This window comes from Arvicanthis niloticus, chromosome 20 (assembly GCF_011762505.2).
Source record: "Arvicanthis niloticus isolate mArvNil1 chromosome 20, mArvNil1.pat.X, whole genome shotgun sequence".
In the NCBI taxonomy this organism is placed as follows: domain Eukaryota; kingdom Metazoa; phylum Chordata; class Mammalia; order Rodentia; family Muridae; genus Arvicanthis; species Arvicanthis niloticus.
The window spans coordinates 44,085,248-44,102,903 of record NC_047677.1 but is presented as its reverse complement, the minus strand read 5'-3'; the positions used below and the strand labels follow the sequence as shown (position 1 = coordinate 44,102,903).

Below are 17,656 nucleotides of genomic sequence, written 5' to 3'. Positions count from 1 at the left end.
CATTTGCACAGAGTTCACACAGGTCCTTGGTAGACTGCAAGTCATCTTGGGGCTCCTTACCGTGCTGAACATGCAAATACGGAGTCAAGGGCATTCTACACCATCAAGCTTAGGGAGGAAGGATAAAGACGAATCTCTGTGTGTTTGTTACCTATTCATTGTTTTATCGCTTGGGTCTTTGTGTATGTGTGTGACTTGGACAAAATGTCTGTCCGGTCAGCTCCATAGCAGGATGGCTGGAGAGCGAGGGCCTGACAGCTTGGTGTCTGGAGGTGAGAGTAGGGGGTGTAGGAGAAGGCATGTGTGGCCACACTGGAGCCACACAGGGGCAGCATGGGAATGTTAAGACGCTGGTGTGCAGGTAAGGGCAAGCCCAGGGCAGTTTAGTGTCTGGGTCTGGTTTGTGCCACCGTAATCGAATACCCGATACTGGATAAACTTTAAATACAGAGCTGTATTATTTTACTGTTTGAGAGGCCAAGACCAAGGTGCAGGATTCAGGAAGCACCTGGGTTTCAAGTCTTAAGAGAGGGAAGGAAGGGGTCAGACCCACATTTTCATCAGACGGCCACTCCCACATCTAGACGAGCGGAGCTTGCAGGGGTTTGTTGTCTTCTACAGGCCTCGCCTATCCTATCCTAACATGTGGACTCTGGGGGATGTATTCAAACCATAGCACAGAGCATGCATTTGCCCTGGTAACATTTAGCCCAGAAAGTCTTCCGGGATAGCAAGCATCACCAGGCTCACCTCAGGCCTTCTCAGTACAGCCCTCACTGACTCTGTTTCAGAGCTACGTCCTAGACTGGCTGTCCTTTTCCCCATCTATCCCTTCCCTGGGCACAGCTACCCGACAGCCCAAGTAACGCCTCTCGTCTTCCTCGGCTTGAGATCAGAAACGGTGTCCTGAAGTGGAAAGCGTTTGTATCGCATCACGCTAAGAGCTGTGCCACATGGGACTGAGGGACTCTGGGTTCTTCCCTGAGATCAGGGTCTCCCTCACACAGTCTCACCTGCATAGCGTGCGTTTGTATATGGGGTTGTCTGCAGTAACCATAGTCCTTAATGGATTCCTTCTTTAGAGCCTACACTATAGCTCTGTTCATTAAATCTTCACTGGTTGAAGCTAGCCTAATCTACACTGAGAGTTCTAGGCCAACCGGGGCTACATAGTGAGACCCTTTATCAACAAAACAAAATAAAACAAAAACAAAACAACAACAACAAAACCCCAAGAGATACCAAGGTCAATTCAGTTCAGAACATTTTACTCTCATTATGTAATTGGGTGTGTTGGTGCGCTTCCTTGTAGACAGGCCAATTGTGGGGAAGTAGTAGTTGGCATACTCCCAGCACTGCCCTATATGGGCTCCCAGACTGGCTATGGGAGAGGGCTGGCACCCCCTGACTCAGAGTCACAGGCCAACAACCTCAGTGCGGTGGGTAGTTGCAGCTGCTATCTGGGTTCCTGGTATTTGGGAACCGCTCTGAGAACTGATGCCCAGAGAAAGGAAGGAACTGCAAACAGCAACACGAAATGGGGGAGAGGCAACTCGGCTATGGGTGACAGCTTCTGCCCCTTTCCCAGAAGACAGTATGTTGGTATGTTGTGGAGAACAGAGCTAATAGCCAAAGATTTAGTGTTAGCATTTTGTCTAAGCTCTGCCCCACAGTTACCTGGCAACAGCCAGGTATGCCTGACTCAAAAAGGGGGGGGGGCTGCTTGCCCCCTTCTCTCTCTCTTGCCTTCCGGCTCTAGCTCTGTTCTCTCACCCTGCTTCCCCCCTCTACTCTCCCTCCCCCTCTCTCTCCACGTGCTCATGGCTGGCCTCTATTCCTCTTCTCTCTCTCTCTCTCTCTCTCTCTCTCTCTCTCTCTCTCTCTCTCTCTGCCTTTCTCTGCCTTTACTACCCTCTCAACTCCCCTCCCCATGCCCTGAATAAACTCTATTCTATACTATACCTACTATACCATCGTCGTGTGGTTGGTCCCTCAGGGGGAAGATGCCTTAGCATGGGTCCATGGAGGTACCCCCTTCCCCCACACCTGACTGCACATCCACCAGACATAGTTCTTCTTCCTTTATCTTTTTATAAAACACAACACTTAGGAACAATGATGACATCTTACACGGAAAGGCTGGATAAGATGGGTGCAAAGGGTGTTTCAGTGAGAACGGAGTTTGAAGGAAAAAAAACCACTGGATGACCATTCTAGAAGTGCAAGTGTACATCTGGACTAAGGTGGTCCAGATATCCTTCTCGGCCAACTTACACAACAGAACACAAGACACACAAGCCTTGAGATGACCCCTGAGCCAAAAAAAAAAAAAAAAAAAATTCACCTCTACATCATAACGGTCATCTTGGCTACTGTTATGAATTGCACTGTAAATATCTGGTACGCAACCCTTGGAGAAGGGTCTTTTGACCCCCACAGGTTTAGAACCACTGGTTTGCAGTGTTTATTAAGAACCGCCTGCCATGTTCACAATGCACGGTTCAGTCTAGGTGACAATGTGACAGCAGAGCACAGGTGGATTTCATCCTGCAGCTGTGGAGATGTGAACTGGGTTTTGCTCGCCTCAGAACTGCCCTGGAGTAACCTCAACCCTTCCTGCCTGTGCAGAGACAGCGCCATTAAGCAATACCATTGCAACACGTGACTGCATCGGGCCTCAATTTAAAACTGTTCTCTGAGAAACAGAAAACAGAAGCTGAGTCCTCGTGGGTGGTTTGGGGTTGGTTTTGCATGTGTGCAGTGCAAAGTGAAATCCTGTCCCACCTAACTGGGAAGGTCTCCTTCCCTTGGAGATTTGCAGAGTCTTAGATTGGATGGCAGAGATGTTTTGCAACAGTGCAGTCTTGTGAGAAGTATCTATGCCTAAGGCAATGTGAATTTGTTTTAAAAGAAATTAAATGTGTGGTGTCACTAATTAGATGCAGCCAAGAAAAAATTTTGTTAAGTCCACTTTAGGCAGCAAAGAATTGTGGGAATTTTAACTTTGTATGACTTCAGTAAGTCAGTCAACAAATACAGTGAGAGGTGGCCAGGAGAAAAGCAAGGCCAGACTTCAGTGGCCCACTGAGGGCGAACTGAAGAAAATCAGGATAAAGGCGGCCCCTGAGGACTTGGTCTGTGGGGTGAGGGCCTTGTACTTAGTGTGGTATGGATGGATCTAATCAAGTTAGACATTTAGGGGTCCCTGCCACGGGGATGTTGGCATGTATAGGGAGTTGGTGTGGCCTTTTGGATTGTTCCTTCCCTGGAAGATCCCAGAAATAGGCCCAGTACTATTCCAGAGAAATTATCAGAGATAGCCATTACACCCAGTATCCTCATCAACTGGTAGTCAGTTAAGGACGGGTCCAATAAGAGTGTCCCTTGGGACCATGGCATGGCCTTCTTAACTGTTGACCTTTGTGTATTTCGATCCTGACCTGAAGCCCACCTATTCTGGTCCTGGCTAGCCTGGTACTTGCCTTTCCCTATCTTCCCGCAGCTCTTCCAACCTGTTGAGAATCTTACTCTGCCTTAATGCTTTGCCTCAACGCTTTGGGGCTAAGTGCTCTGGTCAAGAGAGAGAGTGGGGCTGCAGGGGCAGGCAACTCGAAGAATGGAGACAAGACAGGGTGTGATCAAGTCTCTTCTTTTTTTCTCAAGTCTCTCTTATTGAAGGGAATTCTGAGGTATTTATATACACAAGCAGGAGAACACAGGTGAAAACACTTTACCACGTGCACCATACAGCTGAGGTCACTAAACAGCAAAACAAGCTGTGTGGGATAAACAATATATTTATCAGAGTGTGCTTCAGCTGTTATAGGCTTTTGACAACCAAGTCTTTCATCAGGGTATATGGTTCCAGATGGCTGCAAAGTTGATCTAGCCGCTTTCTACTAAAGTCGGCTCCCAACACAACCCATCCCAACACCACACCCCACGTGATGTCTCCTCTCCCCAGACTGGGTGTGAGCCTCCCTCACTGTCCTGTGACTTCCCAGATGTTAAATTTCTTTTTATTTCTGAGACAATTTGGGTTCATACTGAAGGTTTAAGAAAGAGCAGTAGAAAACCAGCCATATAGCCTTTGCCTGAGTTTCTTCAACGGGGACTTCTCGCACAGTGGTGATCTAATGTCACAACCACAAAATTGTCCTTGGCAACCGCCTGGAGACAAAACACACCACCCTGAAGGGATTCATCCTGTTACTCTTTTGTGGTCCCATCCTCTACCCCTCTACCTCCATCTCCTTCTTAAGCCCAGTTGCTAACATGTCCCATCTGTATAACACCTTCCTTTCAAGAATGTTACAGCATATACCCATGGGATTCTTTTTGTAGGTGAATACTCTGGAGATGGGCTCCACGTAGATCTTGTTTCCAGAATTCTTGCTACATAGTATTCTTCGCCCTTAGGTGAGCCAGAGCCTAACTTCACTTTGAGCAACAGCTGGGCTGACTTCAATTTCTGGTTCTCACAAACAAACCTGCTCAAAATCTAGGCATCCAGGGCTTTGTGCACACAGGACTTTCTGTGCCTCCGTAGTGAAGCTACTGAGTTGGATGGTAATCATATGAACTTTTAAAGAGACAGCCAGGCTTTCTCCAGAGTGGTTACACTGGGTCACATCTCCAGCCATGCCTGCACAATGGGGTTTTCACATCCTTACACCTGTGGCTGTTGCTCTTGGAATTCTGTTTTGGTTTGTTTGTTTGTTGTTTTTCCCCCAGCATTTGGATAGATGTGGACTGTTGTCTCCTTACGCGTGAATGCACATTCCTGTAGTGGCTAATGAGGTTAGATGTCTTCTTAGCCTCTTCGTTATCTGGCAACCTTCCATAAAATGCCTGTTGGTACATTGAAATATATATTGCTTCTATATTCTATATTGCTTCTATATTGAAATGTAAGTGACTATTTACTGCCAAACTTTGAAGACTTTTTAAAATTCACACACACACACACACACACACACACACACACACCCCGCCCCTGCCCTTCACCGGCTGAGAGATTTTTCAAGTGCTTTCTTCTGATCTAAAAACCATCCTCTCAGAGTAAATGGTTTCCATGGTGATGAACCCTGTTTATCAACCTCTCTTCTGGGTCATTCTTTTTTGTGAATTTTAAGAAGTATTTATCTGGCCCTGGAACCGAAACTATTTTTCTCCTATTTCTCCTAGTAAATGTTTTACTGTTCGACTTTCAAGCAGAATTTGAAGTTATTATTATGTGAAGCCTTGGAGAAGAATCGTATGAGGTTTACTCGCAAGCGTGCTAGTTTCGTTTGAGCATCTGTAAGCGCTGCAGCCCTTTTCTGGTCAGTGTCTATGTATGTGCTTCTAGACTATAAAGATCAACTTTTCCCCCTTTTTTTTCCCTCTTATGTTTTGCTCACAACTGGAATTTACCTCCTTAAGCCACACCTCTGGGGGGGTGGGGTCTCCTCCTGAAGCCACCACTGGGGGGGGGGCATTCTCCTTCTGAAACCACCACTCCAGGGGGATTTTTGTGGATTCCCTATGCATGCAGACTCTTGCTTTATTTGAAAGTACAGAAGCAACCTATAGGCCCTTTATTTCTTTTTCTTGCTCTGTCACACTGGCTATTATTCCTAGCAAGAGTGCCTAAGAGTCGTAAAAGAAGGAAGGGGAAAAAGGATGACAATACATTGTATCGATACATTGTATGCAAGTATCAAATTGCCAAAGAATAAACACTGTTAAGCAGTGCAGAAGACACCTCCCCGTGTTATTGTGATGTTTCAGTTACCCATCACTGCCTTTGCTCTGCAAAGTTTCATTATTTGCTTTAATGTTGGGGAAGGGGAAGAGGGAGCTGGTAGGAGAACTTTCATATTCCATTCCATATCTGTACATAAATGTTATTAGTAGCTCAGCGTGCACACACTAATGAGGACTGGCTTGCCCAGGGCTAACTCTCCAGACTGGAGGGCCCAGGGTTGACAGCAGCAGACACTTGACTAGACCCAGCTTTCCATAGAGTGCCTGAGGACTGTGCAGAAAGTAAAGGAAGAAGACCACAGGGGATGATACCAGGACATGTCAGATGCTCATGTCAGAGATGGTTGTCGACTGACCATGTGGCCAGATTGGGGAGCTGGGGCTCCAGAATGACTGATGTCCTTTGTCCCCTCCCTTTAAAACCTGCCAGGCTGAAGAGTAGAACAGAGCAGTTTTTTAGGGTGTCACCTCACACTGCCTTCCCGGCTAAAGATTCAGTCCCTGTCTCTACTCTCTAACTAAAGCACAACTTAAGGATTAGGTCCTGTCTCTGCTCATTGGCATTAGTCCTGGCAGGCAGTGGGAACTGTGGTATTTTCTGGTTACATTAACCCTTTTAAGGAAAAAGTGGCCACATGTGTGTCTTTCATGACAGTGTGTCATTGGAACGGTTCCAATTCATTACTGTTGCTGTTGTTTATTTTTCTCTGAGCCTAATTTATAAATTAAACTTTAGCCTAAGTGACAGATGGGGAAAAGCAACTCTCGAGGGGTAGGAGGGGGTCCACATTTTCAAATATGGGAGATCTCCCCTGGGGAGATGGGGTCCATTGCCTTCACGGGTTCTCAGCTCCATCTTGCCCTTAGAGCAAGCAAGAGGGCCACTCTATCTGTCCCGAAGCCTTCTTCTGGGGACCAGGCTAGTCTCTGGAGATCTGAAGACCTCCTGGCATATAAATGTATGGGACCCCTGAAGTGCTAGAACATAAGATGCTACCTGACTCGGGGTGGAGTGTGTCCCTAGAGTTACATAGGGATATTCTTCTAAAGAAAAGAAGACTAGCAATGTAGGTTACCAAGGCTTTCTGAGCAAGAACCTTTTATAGGGGACAGGAGGTTCTAATTATGAGTGGGAAGGTGACCTCCAGGAAGTTTCCAGGGTCCATCTGTCTCTGGCATGTCTGTCCTAGTCTTCCTTACCATGTTGTGGGCTACTAAGAATAGAAACAAGCCCTTAGCAGTGTGCATTTCATAGCCACACATAAATGCAGCATTCTTGTAGTCTATGAAAGCATAGCACTGCTAGTCAGTATGGATACGTGGCTGTCAGTGTAGGCACCTCATGCCAGTATAGACACGTACCTGTTGATGTAGACCCATGCCTCTCAGTGTTGATAGACTTTAAACATAGACGTGCTTCTGCCAGTGTGGACACTGCCCATCATTGTGGACACACACCTTTGGGCATGCATGGGTGTGGACACATGCTGGCCAGCGTGTGTGTTTCATTGTGTGCTGGGGACATTTCTTCACTTGGCTACTCTCTGAAAAGCATATATGTGTATTTTCTCATTCCCTCGAGGCATCGCTAATTAATCCCACCTTTCCATCGCTGCCTTCCAGGCTCTTCCCAGGTGCCTAGCTCCTGCTCTTTATGGTCTCCACAGCTCACATCCCTGACCTTCTGGCTGTCTAGCTGTGCCGGGGGACAGAGAGACTCCACTGGATTTTTGCGAGGTGTGGTAGGAAGTGGGAGCGAAGGGTGGCCAGAGCTTTTGCAATCGTGCATGCAAACACCTCTCCTATGACCAGCCCTCTGCCCAGACTTGTTGCTTTGGAGAAGAAAGGAAGCCTTCTAATCCGCCATGCCTAGTACTGCCCTGGGCAACATACCTGGGGCACACAGTGACCAGCTTTCTTTAGTTGTGTCTTTTTCTTCAAAATACGAAGAGGAGCCAAATGAAGAAATGTCCCCAGCACACAGTGGTAAGACAAGGGACCAGTCTGTGCTGGGCAGCATGTGTCCACACTCATGCATGCCCAAAGGTGTGTGTCCACATGGATGGACAGTGTCCACACAGGCAGAAGTGTGTCTACATTGAGAGGTGTGTCAATACTGAGAGGCGCATGTCTATACCAACAGGTCTGTGTCTCTACTGGCATCCAGTGTCTACACTGGCAGCCACATGTCCACACTGACTCGTAGAGTTTACACTAGCAAGAGAGAGACCATTTGAGTGAAGGGACCAGAGAGTCTCTGGGTACCAGCTGGATTCTTACACTCTAGCCCAGGCTGGCACTGTTCCATGGTGGGAACTATGTCCCATGGCTATGGATAAACATACCTGCATCTCGAGGCTGACATCCAGAAAGGATGAGGAGTAGAGCTGACTCAGAGGATGCTATGTATTTATAGACTACAAGAATGCTACATAGGGGTGAGATAGCCCCAGAGATCAAATCCTCAGGATGGATACCTAGAGGGCAGACTTGGGAATGCCAATGGTGAGAGACCCACATCCTCAGTTTGCCTCTGGCAGAAGCGCACACAGGACAGTTCCCACCCCAAGTTGTGATGCCACCCCTTGCCCCAGAGTATTGGGTTCTTGGAGGGAGTTGGAGCTATGTATTTGGTTTCCAAAATTGTCCCATCCCTTGAGAATGAGACAATTCTTCTAGTCTACCTGTATCCCCAGTGCTGAGAATATCTCTGGTACCCAGCACATCTGGATCTGCTAAGCCTAAGGTGTGATCTTAGTCAGGGAGAGCTGTTTATATTAACACAGCTCTACAGCTAATTAGAAGAAGTGGGCCATGGTAGTTGGCTCCCATCCATCCAGAGCAGCATGCCCTGTCCCGACAAAGCCAACTCCAGGTCAGTGTTGAAAGTCACATCATCCAGCTACAAGGAAGGCTTGAGTCATAGGAGATAACTCATCTGAGCTCTCTTTGGCTGGCTGAGGAGGGACAGGCAAATTGGTACAACGGTTGTCCCTGAAGATTCTTCTGGAGGCACACTGGACCTGTTGCTGGAACTTTCCAGGAAAGGGACACTCTAAGAGGCCAAGCCAGCATTGTGTTTGTCCAGCTACCTGCAGACGCTCATCAGGGGAGCCACAGCCCCCCTGGAGAATCCTAGGTGCCTGTCTTGAATGGACCCATCGACACCATATACTGACTGTAGAGTTCTCGATTCAGAGACTAAGTCCTCAGGATCCCTTCCCCCACCCCCTTTCAGCACACTCAGCAAGCTACTTGTCTATCATGGAGAAACTATATACGCCTTAGAACTAGATCTTGAGTAGAAGACACACACAGGACCAGTGGGAGTCCATATGGGAAGGGTGGACACACACAGGACCAGTGGGAGTCCATATGGGAAGGGTGGTGACTGCAGTCAAGTGGCAGAGGGTCCACTTACTTATGAGCACCATGGGTATCAAGTCAGTGGTTTGCTGCAGGACAGCCCAGCCACAGAAACAGGTGTTGGCTTGAGGTGACTACCTGAGCGTTATCACACAGGGACTGCAGCCATGGAGCCTAGACGTGGAGATGGTATGAGATACAGGAACATGTTTATTAGACATAAATGTGAAGCCTGAATTTAGCTTATGAAAACCCAGAACAACACATGTCTGCCTGCCATAGAGAAATGTCAGAGCAGCAGTTCGTGGCCATGACCTGGCTCTGACTGGCCAGATGTCACTCAAGGCCTCCAGGCTGCTTCAGATTCCCACACTGTCAACTCAGATTGGCTGTGCTGGCAGAATAGAGCTTCTGGATTTAAGAATGGACTGTCCTAACCACTCTGTCTTGGTCAGACTACACCAAATAGCATTCCATAGTAGACCCAGCATTTTACAAAGGATCCTGGGAACTGGCATATGTCCAGAGAAGGAGGGGCAGGAGGCTTTGCTGGAGAGCTAGGAATGCGGAGATTGGACAAAGGCACAGTCTGAACAGATGGATCATGGCTTGGTTGCTTCACTGGGGCCTGTGGTGCCAGACAGGAGCCAACAGACCAGGTAGCCTTGTGACTGAAAGTAACAGGAACGAGAAAGAAGCAGACACGGGGGTGCCTTGCTACTGGAGGTATCTATAGTCAGCCCTCTGCGTCGCTGTGTTCTGCATCTGTAGATTCAAGTAACCTTGGATCAAAGGTGTTAAAAGCATGCACCTACATCAGACACTACAGGCTCCCCATGCCCCGCCCTGCTGGCCCTGCCCTGCCCCACCCTGCGCGATGCTATTATTTAAAATCAGCTTCTTGCAATTTTTCCACTCATTATCCTTTTTAGCCTGAGACTTTTTTTTTACACGAGTCTGGGTATATAATTTTATAAAATAGGTCTGCAAGCCAAACAGTTATGGATAATAAATCACAACTTTATTTTAAAACAGTTCGTTAACATATGCCATCTTACCATCTATTAAAGAGGAAAGCAAATTTGCGTACAAATGAGATGAATGTGTTTCTAACTTAATCTGGTCCCGAGGTGTATGAATTTGATACCTATGTGCTGTCCTAATTTCACTTCTGTGGCTGTGACAAAATACTCTGGCACAAAAATTAATCTCATGTATCTCTTGGTAGAACTCTTTGTCTAACATGCATGAAACCCAGTTCAATTCCCACTGTTATAAAAAACAAGACACAACTCAAAAAGGGTCTGTTTCAGCTCACAAATTCCAGGTTTCAGTTTTTCATAGCAGAAAAGCCAAGACAGGAGGAATTGAAATCAGCTAAGCACCAGCACATCCACAGTCAGAAGCAGAGAGAGATGAATGCATAATGCATGGGTGCTTTTAGTACTTGGCTGGCTTTCTCTATCCCTATTCGTTCAGTACCCAAACCCAGGGAATGGCGCCTCCCACAGTGGACTAGGTTTTCCCATATCAATTAGTGTAATCAAGACAGTCCCCCCACTTCCCAGACAGGCCTACGGGCCAGCCCGATTCAGACGATTCCTCACAGAGATGCTCTTCCCAAGTGATTCTAGATTTGCATCAAGCTGACAAAAGTAACCATCACACGTGCTGAGGAGCCATGGCAGAAAACATATTAAGAGATGTCATTTTCTAATCATTAAAACATCATGTTTGCATGACAGCCCACACCTTTGCATGCACAGTAAAAATTCAAGGTACAGTATTCAGAAATCTGAAGTAATGTGTTGTTAGTGTGATGGCATTTGTAGTGCATAGTGTGTGTTGTGTGTTAAAAATCCAGGCTGTAATGACATCACAGGTGAGTGTTGACAAACAAACAAACAAACACCCTTGGGTTCATTATACGTTTGATTTTGAATTAACTTTTGCCAACTTTTCCATGACCCAAGCATTCTATCATGCAACTTTAGTTGGAAAATAGACTTGTAGCTTAAGAAGTCTTCCTCTAAGTGCTACCAACACTGAAATGACAACTTCATCTCATTAGATATGATTGTATCATGTTAGAAGTGAGTCAGAGACAGTTCAGAGCACACAGGAGGGGATGGGTATATTATAGGCAAACCCTGCATCCTTGCAAGGGATATGAGGCTTTGGCATTGGATAGGGGTCTGGAAACCAGTCTCCCAAAGGTACCAGAGATGGCAGTATTAATGGAAAGCCTTCTTGCTGAAACAGGAAGTGGCTTCTTTCCAGAAGTCCTCAAGGCCAACTAGGTCCATATATGTATGGCCACGTGTTGGCAGAAATTCCCAGTGGGGTTATGTCTAGACTGGACAGTGTTGAGTTGTGCCCACTTCACATTGGCTGGCCTGTTACTTGTGGTTAGAAGGTTTCCAACTGGTACAGAAGCAACCAGGCTGCAGCTCCCTCTGTAGTGAGTGCCTTGGGACTCAGCTACTTGATTTTTCCTTCCATGTGACTTGGCCTGGGAGGGCCCATCAGGACTAGGTACCATTGACTGTGTGCATCAGATAGGATGGGAGAGCCAGAGTCTTACTTAGGGTCTCTATCGCTGCAACAAAACACCCGTGGCCAAAAAAGCAAGTTGGAGAGGAAAGGGTTAATCAAGCTTACACTTCCACATTGCTGTTCATCACCAAAGGAACTCAACCATGGCAGGAACCTGGAGGCAGGAGCAGATGCAGAGGCTACGGAGGGGTGCTGCTTACTGGCTTGCTTCCCCTGGTTTCCTCAGCCTGCTTTCTTATAGAACCCAGGACCACCAACCAGCCAAGGGATGGAAACACTCGCAATGGGCTGGGCCCTCCCCCATCAATCACAGCCATATCAGTTAAGGTTCCCTCTTTTTTTTTTTTTTTTTTTTTTTAGATGACTCTAGTTTGTGTGTCAGATCAACACAAGACCAGGCAGTACAGAAGGTAAAGAAGCCATCACATGAAGGCAGAGCTACTGAGAAATCAAAGTGTGTGTGTGTGTGTACTTGTCCTTGGTCCCGCCATGCCTGAAACCAGTGTTCGGAACCTATTCACTACGGAAAGCAGTATACTCAACCAGTTGAAGCTGGCTTTCTGTCACTCACAACACAAATCCGTTCAGCTCTAGGGCTCACTCATTCCCCACTCAGGCGGGATGTCAGCAATAAACAGTGGTAATAGATACTTCTTGCTTGTAGGTAGGATGCACCATCACTTGTGAGGTCTATTGTGGTCAGGAGGATCACTACCCCACAGACACATGTGTGAGTGGAAACCCTTTCAGTGGCTCAAGCTACACCAATGAGGACCCCCACCCACCCACACACACAACATGGCTGTCTTTGTCTGTCCTCTCTGACTTCCTTCTCTGGCTCCACACTGAGCCCTGTACATTCTCAGGAGCCCAGAAAGCCCTGCCTCCCGTCTGAAGCTCCAGTGGCCAGGCTGCATGGGAGGTGTTGAGGGATGAATGGTCACTGGCCGGTGTTTGAATTAAAGGTTCATCAAATGCACGTGAATCAAAGGGGACGGAGAAATGGGGGAGGGGCAGGGTTGAGCAGAAGGGGTTTGAGAAAGAGAGAAACCGCCAGAAGAAACTTCTGGAAGTAGGGAGAGTAGACAGAAGATAGACATCTGCAAAAATAGGCATGCTGATACCATGGCCTTTGTCCTGGTCACATTGTTCAGAGTCTCCCCTTGTCTATCTAGGCTGCTCTACAGAAGTGGCTGGGCACCAGGCTAGACAGCAGCCCAGGCCCCAGAAACCTTTCTTACTCCCTGAGAGGTTTGTATTCTTAACCTTCTTCAAAAATACCTGGCTTTGTCAGCCTTCTTGATACCAAACAGGGACATCAGCCCCTCCAGCATAGAAGCCCACCCTTTTCCCTCCAAACTCAGCCATGTCTGTCCGCTTTGCTTTCTGTGATTCTAGGGAAAACCTTGGCCAAGGTCAAGGATCTGAAGGTGTGACACCCATTTGCCTGCCCCTTTCTAGGAGAGCAGAAAGTACCCCAGCACACCCAAGTGATGGCTCTACTGTGTCCTACTGGTGACAGAGAATACTTTCAACAGGAGCCTTAGGTGAGCATCTGAGGTTAGGATTAAAGAATTTCACCAGGGTTCTCGGATAACGGCCCATTTAAAAATAACAGGGGTTTCAGTAGGGTCCCAGGGTCTTACATGGCCGTGTAAGACACTGGAAACACCCCTGTGGCTTATTTGGGGGTGCAGTGGTGCTCATGGAGGACTCCGTGCTATCTATATGAACGCCCATGCTGCCTCAATTTAGGGGTCACCCCACACTAGAGCTGTGGGACGAGCCCTGCGACAGTCTTCCACGTTTGTCCCCTGGGGCTTCCACCTGGAAGGCATGCATAACAAAGGCAGAACAAAAGAGCCACCTGCCTTCTCCCCTATCCCTTTGATCTCGGGAGGTTTCCTAAACCAGGAGCCCATAGTTTGTTGGGCTCCCCGACTGGTTTGTCAGGGGTTGAGCTGAGCCCCTGCGGGGTCCCTGTAATGGCGAGCTTCCCAGGCCCAGGCGGTTGGTGGAGGCCTTGCAGAGCATCCTCTGCATCGGGTCCAGAGCATCCTCCAGCCGTTCTGCAACAGGAGCAAAACAAGAGCACGCGCACCTGTCGGCGCCCCGCCCCCTCCGTGCGGCCCAATCGTGGCTCGGGGCGGGGCCGGGGCGCAGTCGGAACCCGCGCAGAGCGCCGCCGTGGAGCAGGAGCAAGCGCAGCCTCGTTCCTGCAACCTCGTCCCCGCCGCCCGCAGCCTCCTCTCCAGCGCCGCCGCCGCCGCCGCCCCCGGGGCATGGCCTGTCTGATGGCCGCTTTCTCGGTCGGCACCGCCATGGTGAGTTGCACATTCTTTGCACTCGAGGCTGGCTTTGATCATCTAAGGAAACAGGAAACTCAAAAGCCCGGCTATCTGGTCCTCACACCAGCCGCCTCCACCAGCCTCACACCAGCATCCTCCGGCCGCTGACCTGGGGCGCTCTAGAGAGGTGCCCGGCTCTGCCCGCCTCCGCCCTGGCCACCTAGAGCCTCGGGATGCTCCTGCAATAGCTTAGGGCATCCGGAAGGTGGAGGGACCCAGAGTGGGGCGCGGGGCAGCGAGCAGCACCACAAGTGGATAGGTAGATGGCCTTGACTTGTCCGCCTCCTGGGTGAGGGGCTTGGGATGTGGAAGCGCACTGGGGAGGGACTGCAGGCTCAGACCGAAGGAAGGGAGGGTCGGATCTCCTTGGGGGAGCTCTGCCGGGCAGGCAGGTGGCGGGGGACTTCTTGCGCCACCCTCCGGAGCGCAGAGCACAGTGGGGGACAAAAAGAGAAACTGCGCCCCAAGAAACGGAGCCTGCTCTCCTGCGCTCCCCAGGGACAGCTACTCTTGGAGGAGGCAGCGGAATCACAGGGGAGACAGGAAGAGGAGCCCAGATCCCTGCCAGGGTGAGGGCAGGATGTGGCACTTACACGCCCCCCGCACCCCAGATACCAGTCTTAGGACAAAACCTGGGCGCTACTGAATTGCTAGACAAGCACTGTTCCTCAGAGGTGGGCAAGCGCCTCCTCTTGCGCGGTCACTCAATGCTCCAGGAAAAAGAGCTAACCTACAACAAAAAGCAGCCCACCATCTGTCTGGTCTCACCCTTGGCCCTGCCGGCTCTGTCTAACAAGCGGACATTGCGGTTAATAACCTCTTAGGCTGACTTCAGACTGTGTTGAATACAAACAGCAAGCAAGCCCTCCGTTTTCCCACCCGAATCGTCCCTTTCTCTGCCTCTTAGCTCTGTTACTAGCCTGCCTGTTCCTTCCCAATACGCTGGAAGCCCACATTGCACAGTCCCTCCCCTTTATTTCATTTTTAGCATCCTGTATTTGAAGTCAGCAAGGCTCAGCAGGATTTGACCGACAGTTACCTCTTGCCTTGAGCTCTAGAGGAAAAAAAAAAAGCACCCGGCTTTGTGCGCATGCTCTGCTCTGACAACCGCATCCTGTGATTCCAAACAGGTTACTGTAGAACTCGTCTGGAGCCCAACCCTCCTATTCATTATGTAATGATTTCGTGTAAACTGACAGAATGGAGCAAAGATGTACTGTGGTGGTGGTGGTGGTGGTTAACAGGGGGTGGAGTGAGGCGGGTAGGAAGACCCCCCAGGCTGGTTCTCATCCTTGGGGTGTGCTCCATTTCCGACTCGTCAGAGTCAATGAAAACTGGAATCGCTTCGAGTCTTTATCTAGTTGGCTCTAGTTGGCGGCTTGGTTGGCCCTTGCGTACTTCTCTATCAATGTGAGGTTTATACTAGCAACAGAAAGTTAAGATAATTGACGATCTTCGCAAATAGAGGAAGTTTGGTGGGTTCTTTGTTTGAACATATGGATAAATGAACCAAAATGCCGTAGGATATAGATTTTTATACTGATTTATAACATCATGGTTTAATACAGTCTAGACCCCTGCTATGAGGTTATTGATCTCATAATGGCTGGGGTTATCTTTTATTTCCCAGGAAACCTATTGATACATTTGAAAAGAATTTTCTTCCTGGAAACTTGGCACTTTTGTTTTAAGTTTTAAATGTCTTATCTGTCTGTGGTTATACCACCTTGGGTCCACAGATCTTGTCTGGATCTTAGAAGCCAAGCAGGGTCAGCCTGGTTGGGACCTGTTTGGGAATAGGAGGTGGCAGCCACTAGGAATACCAGGTGCTACAGGCACAAAACATAGATGAGGTTAATTTTTTTAAATGTTCTATCTTAGTTATAGCAAGACCTCAAAAGCAAGATTTGCTTTTTAAGCAAATCTTTAAAACCTGCTTTAGGGTTCTGCTGATATACTGTCTCAGGGGGAGTCCTGGAGAGTGACCAGAGTATCCAGGAGTACTGGGGTCTCTGAGGTGGCAAAGACACACGAGGTGGGCATATCTTTCCAAGGGATGGAGCTTTGGAGCGTTGTGGCATTGTGAGTGGTCACTCAAGTGTAACCTGCCCTAAAGCCTAGCTCCAGGTGTGACACTTTCCTGTGGGAAATTGCTCTAATTATGGGTTAGTGTGTTTTCCTTGGATGAACCCAGGATGTCCTAGGGTACCATCTGGGTGAGCATCCTAGTTGGTCGTGAGGAAGCACAGAGGAATGGGAATGAGCCCTGGCCCAGTGTGCAGAGAGAAGCTCTGTGTCAGAATGCATCTATTTCAGTGAAAAGGGTCTTCCAGTGGCCTGTGTGAGGCTTGCTGGCTGTGTGTGACCTTTTCCCTACTACTCTGGTGTCTCTAGATTCCCCACATTTGTGCAGAACTCACTGGACACTGTGCCAAGAAAGCAATCTTTTGAACAGCCCCCAGCAACGGTCCCAACAGGGTCCCCCACTCTACACAAAGTCCCCAGGAATGGACTTCCTGCCTTCACCATCTGTTCAGTCCTCAAAAACACATTCCATGAGGAGAGGGTACAGTGTCCAGACAGGAAGGTAGGGAAACGGACCAGCCGAGGGGGGAGAGCAGGAGCGGATAGGTGTTTGTTTTATTTTTAATGAGCTCAGGAGGCTGAGGCAGAGCTTGCTGTAACCTACATTGTTAGCTAGCAGCTCTCATCGGAGGATGTGTTTCCAGAGAGCCGGTCTATTTTGGAGTGACAGGCCGCTGCCTCATCACATAAGTTTCTATGATTTTGTTAATTGGGTGAGGCCACTGGATACCGGTGGAGGAAGGGTGGGACTGTCCTCTTTGCTGAGGGAGACTACATGAGTTCCTGTTTGCTGTGCATTTCAGTCTAAAGGACAACCCGGCACCTTTGCTTTATACAGTGAACTGAGTGAGCCATGGTCAAATGGCTGGGTGGGAGGAGAACCTCCTGACTGAGGTGTTCTGAGCCAGATAAGCCCCCTTTGCTGCTTTCCTGTGCTCTTTCCAACTGGATTCGGTAACCTCCCTCCCACCACTGGTACCGTGCAAATGCTAAGAGCACAGACTGCAGGCTGAAGTGTACTAAGCATGCTGGATCTTAGTCACTGTTGTTTACAGTCACTTGCCTAGCATGGACACGCACGTGGTCTTGCTCTTGAACCCTTCACATCCTAAGTAGCCAACTCTGGCTTCTTCTGGCTCCCTCCTCAGTTCTAATCACCCAGCTTAGTCTCCCTGGCAGAGTGGGCTCCAGCTTAGTTACCACCTGCTGATTAAGCTCCCCCCAGGTCTAGTTCTGCTTGTGACAGATACAGCCTTCTGAGCCTGGAACTCCAGGGCTTGGGTTCCCTTTCTGGGTCACCAACAATCTTCAAACTCTCTTTATGGAGTTTGTCTTTCTAGTCTATGCCAAGCACCCTGTTTCCTGTCTTCCTCTACCCCCTCTGCACTCCAGCCCGGCATTTAGCTGTTTCTGCAGTAGGTCTATGTCTCCATGTTCGTTGGAGACTCACCGTTCACAGAGGCCCTCTGCAGGGAGCAGGGCACACAAAGCCCTGCCCCTCATCTCTTCTTGCTAATCTCAGCCTGGGCTATTTCTGCAGACAGACTTTATTC

General features: G+C 48.8%; 1 protein-coding gene across 1 annotated transcript in view; it reads left to right on the top strand.

The window, feature by feature from the left end:
* Positions 1 to 13,838: 13,838 nt before the first annotated feature.
* The window catches only part of Abcg1 (ATP binding cassette subfamily G member 1), a 56,150-nt gene continuing 52,332 nt past the window's right edge, over positions 13,839 to 17,656 (top strand). The window contains exon 1 of the mRNA XM_034524185.2: positions 13,839 to 13,994. Within this exon, the coding sequence (XP_034380076.1) occupies positions 13,953 to 13,994 (42 nt within the window). The 5' untranslated portion in view covers positions 13,839 to 13,952. The remainder of the gene's footprint in view (positions 13,995 to 17,656) is intronic.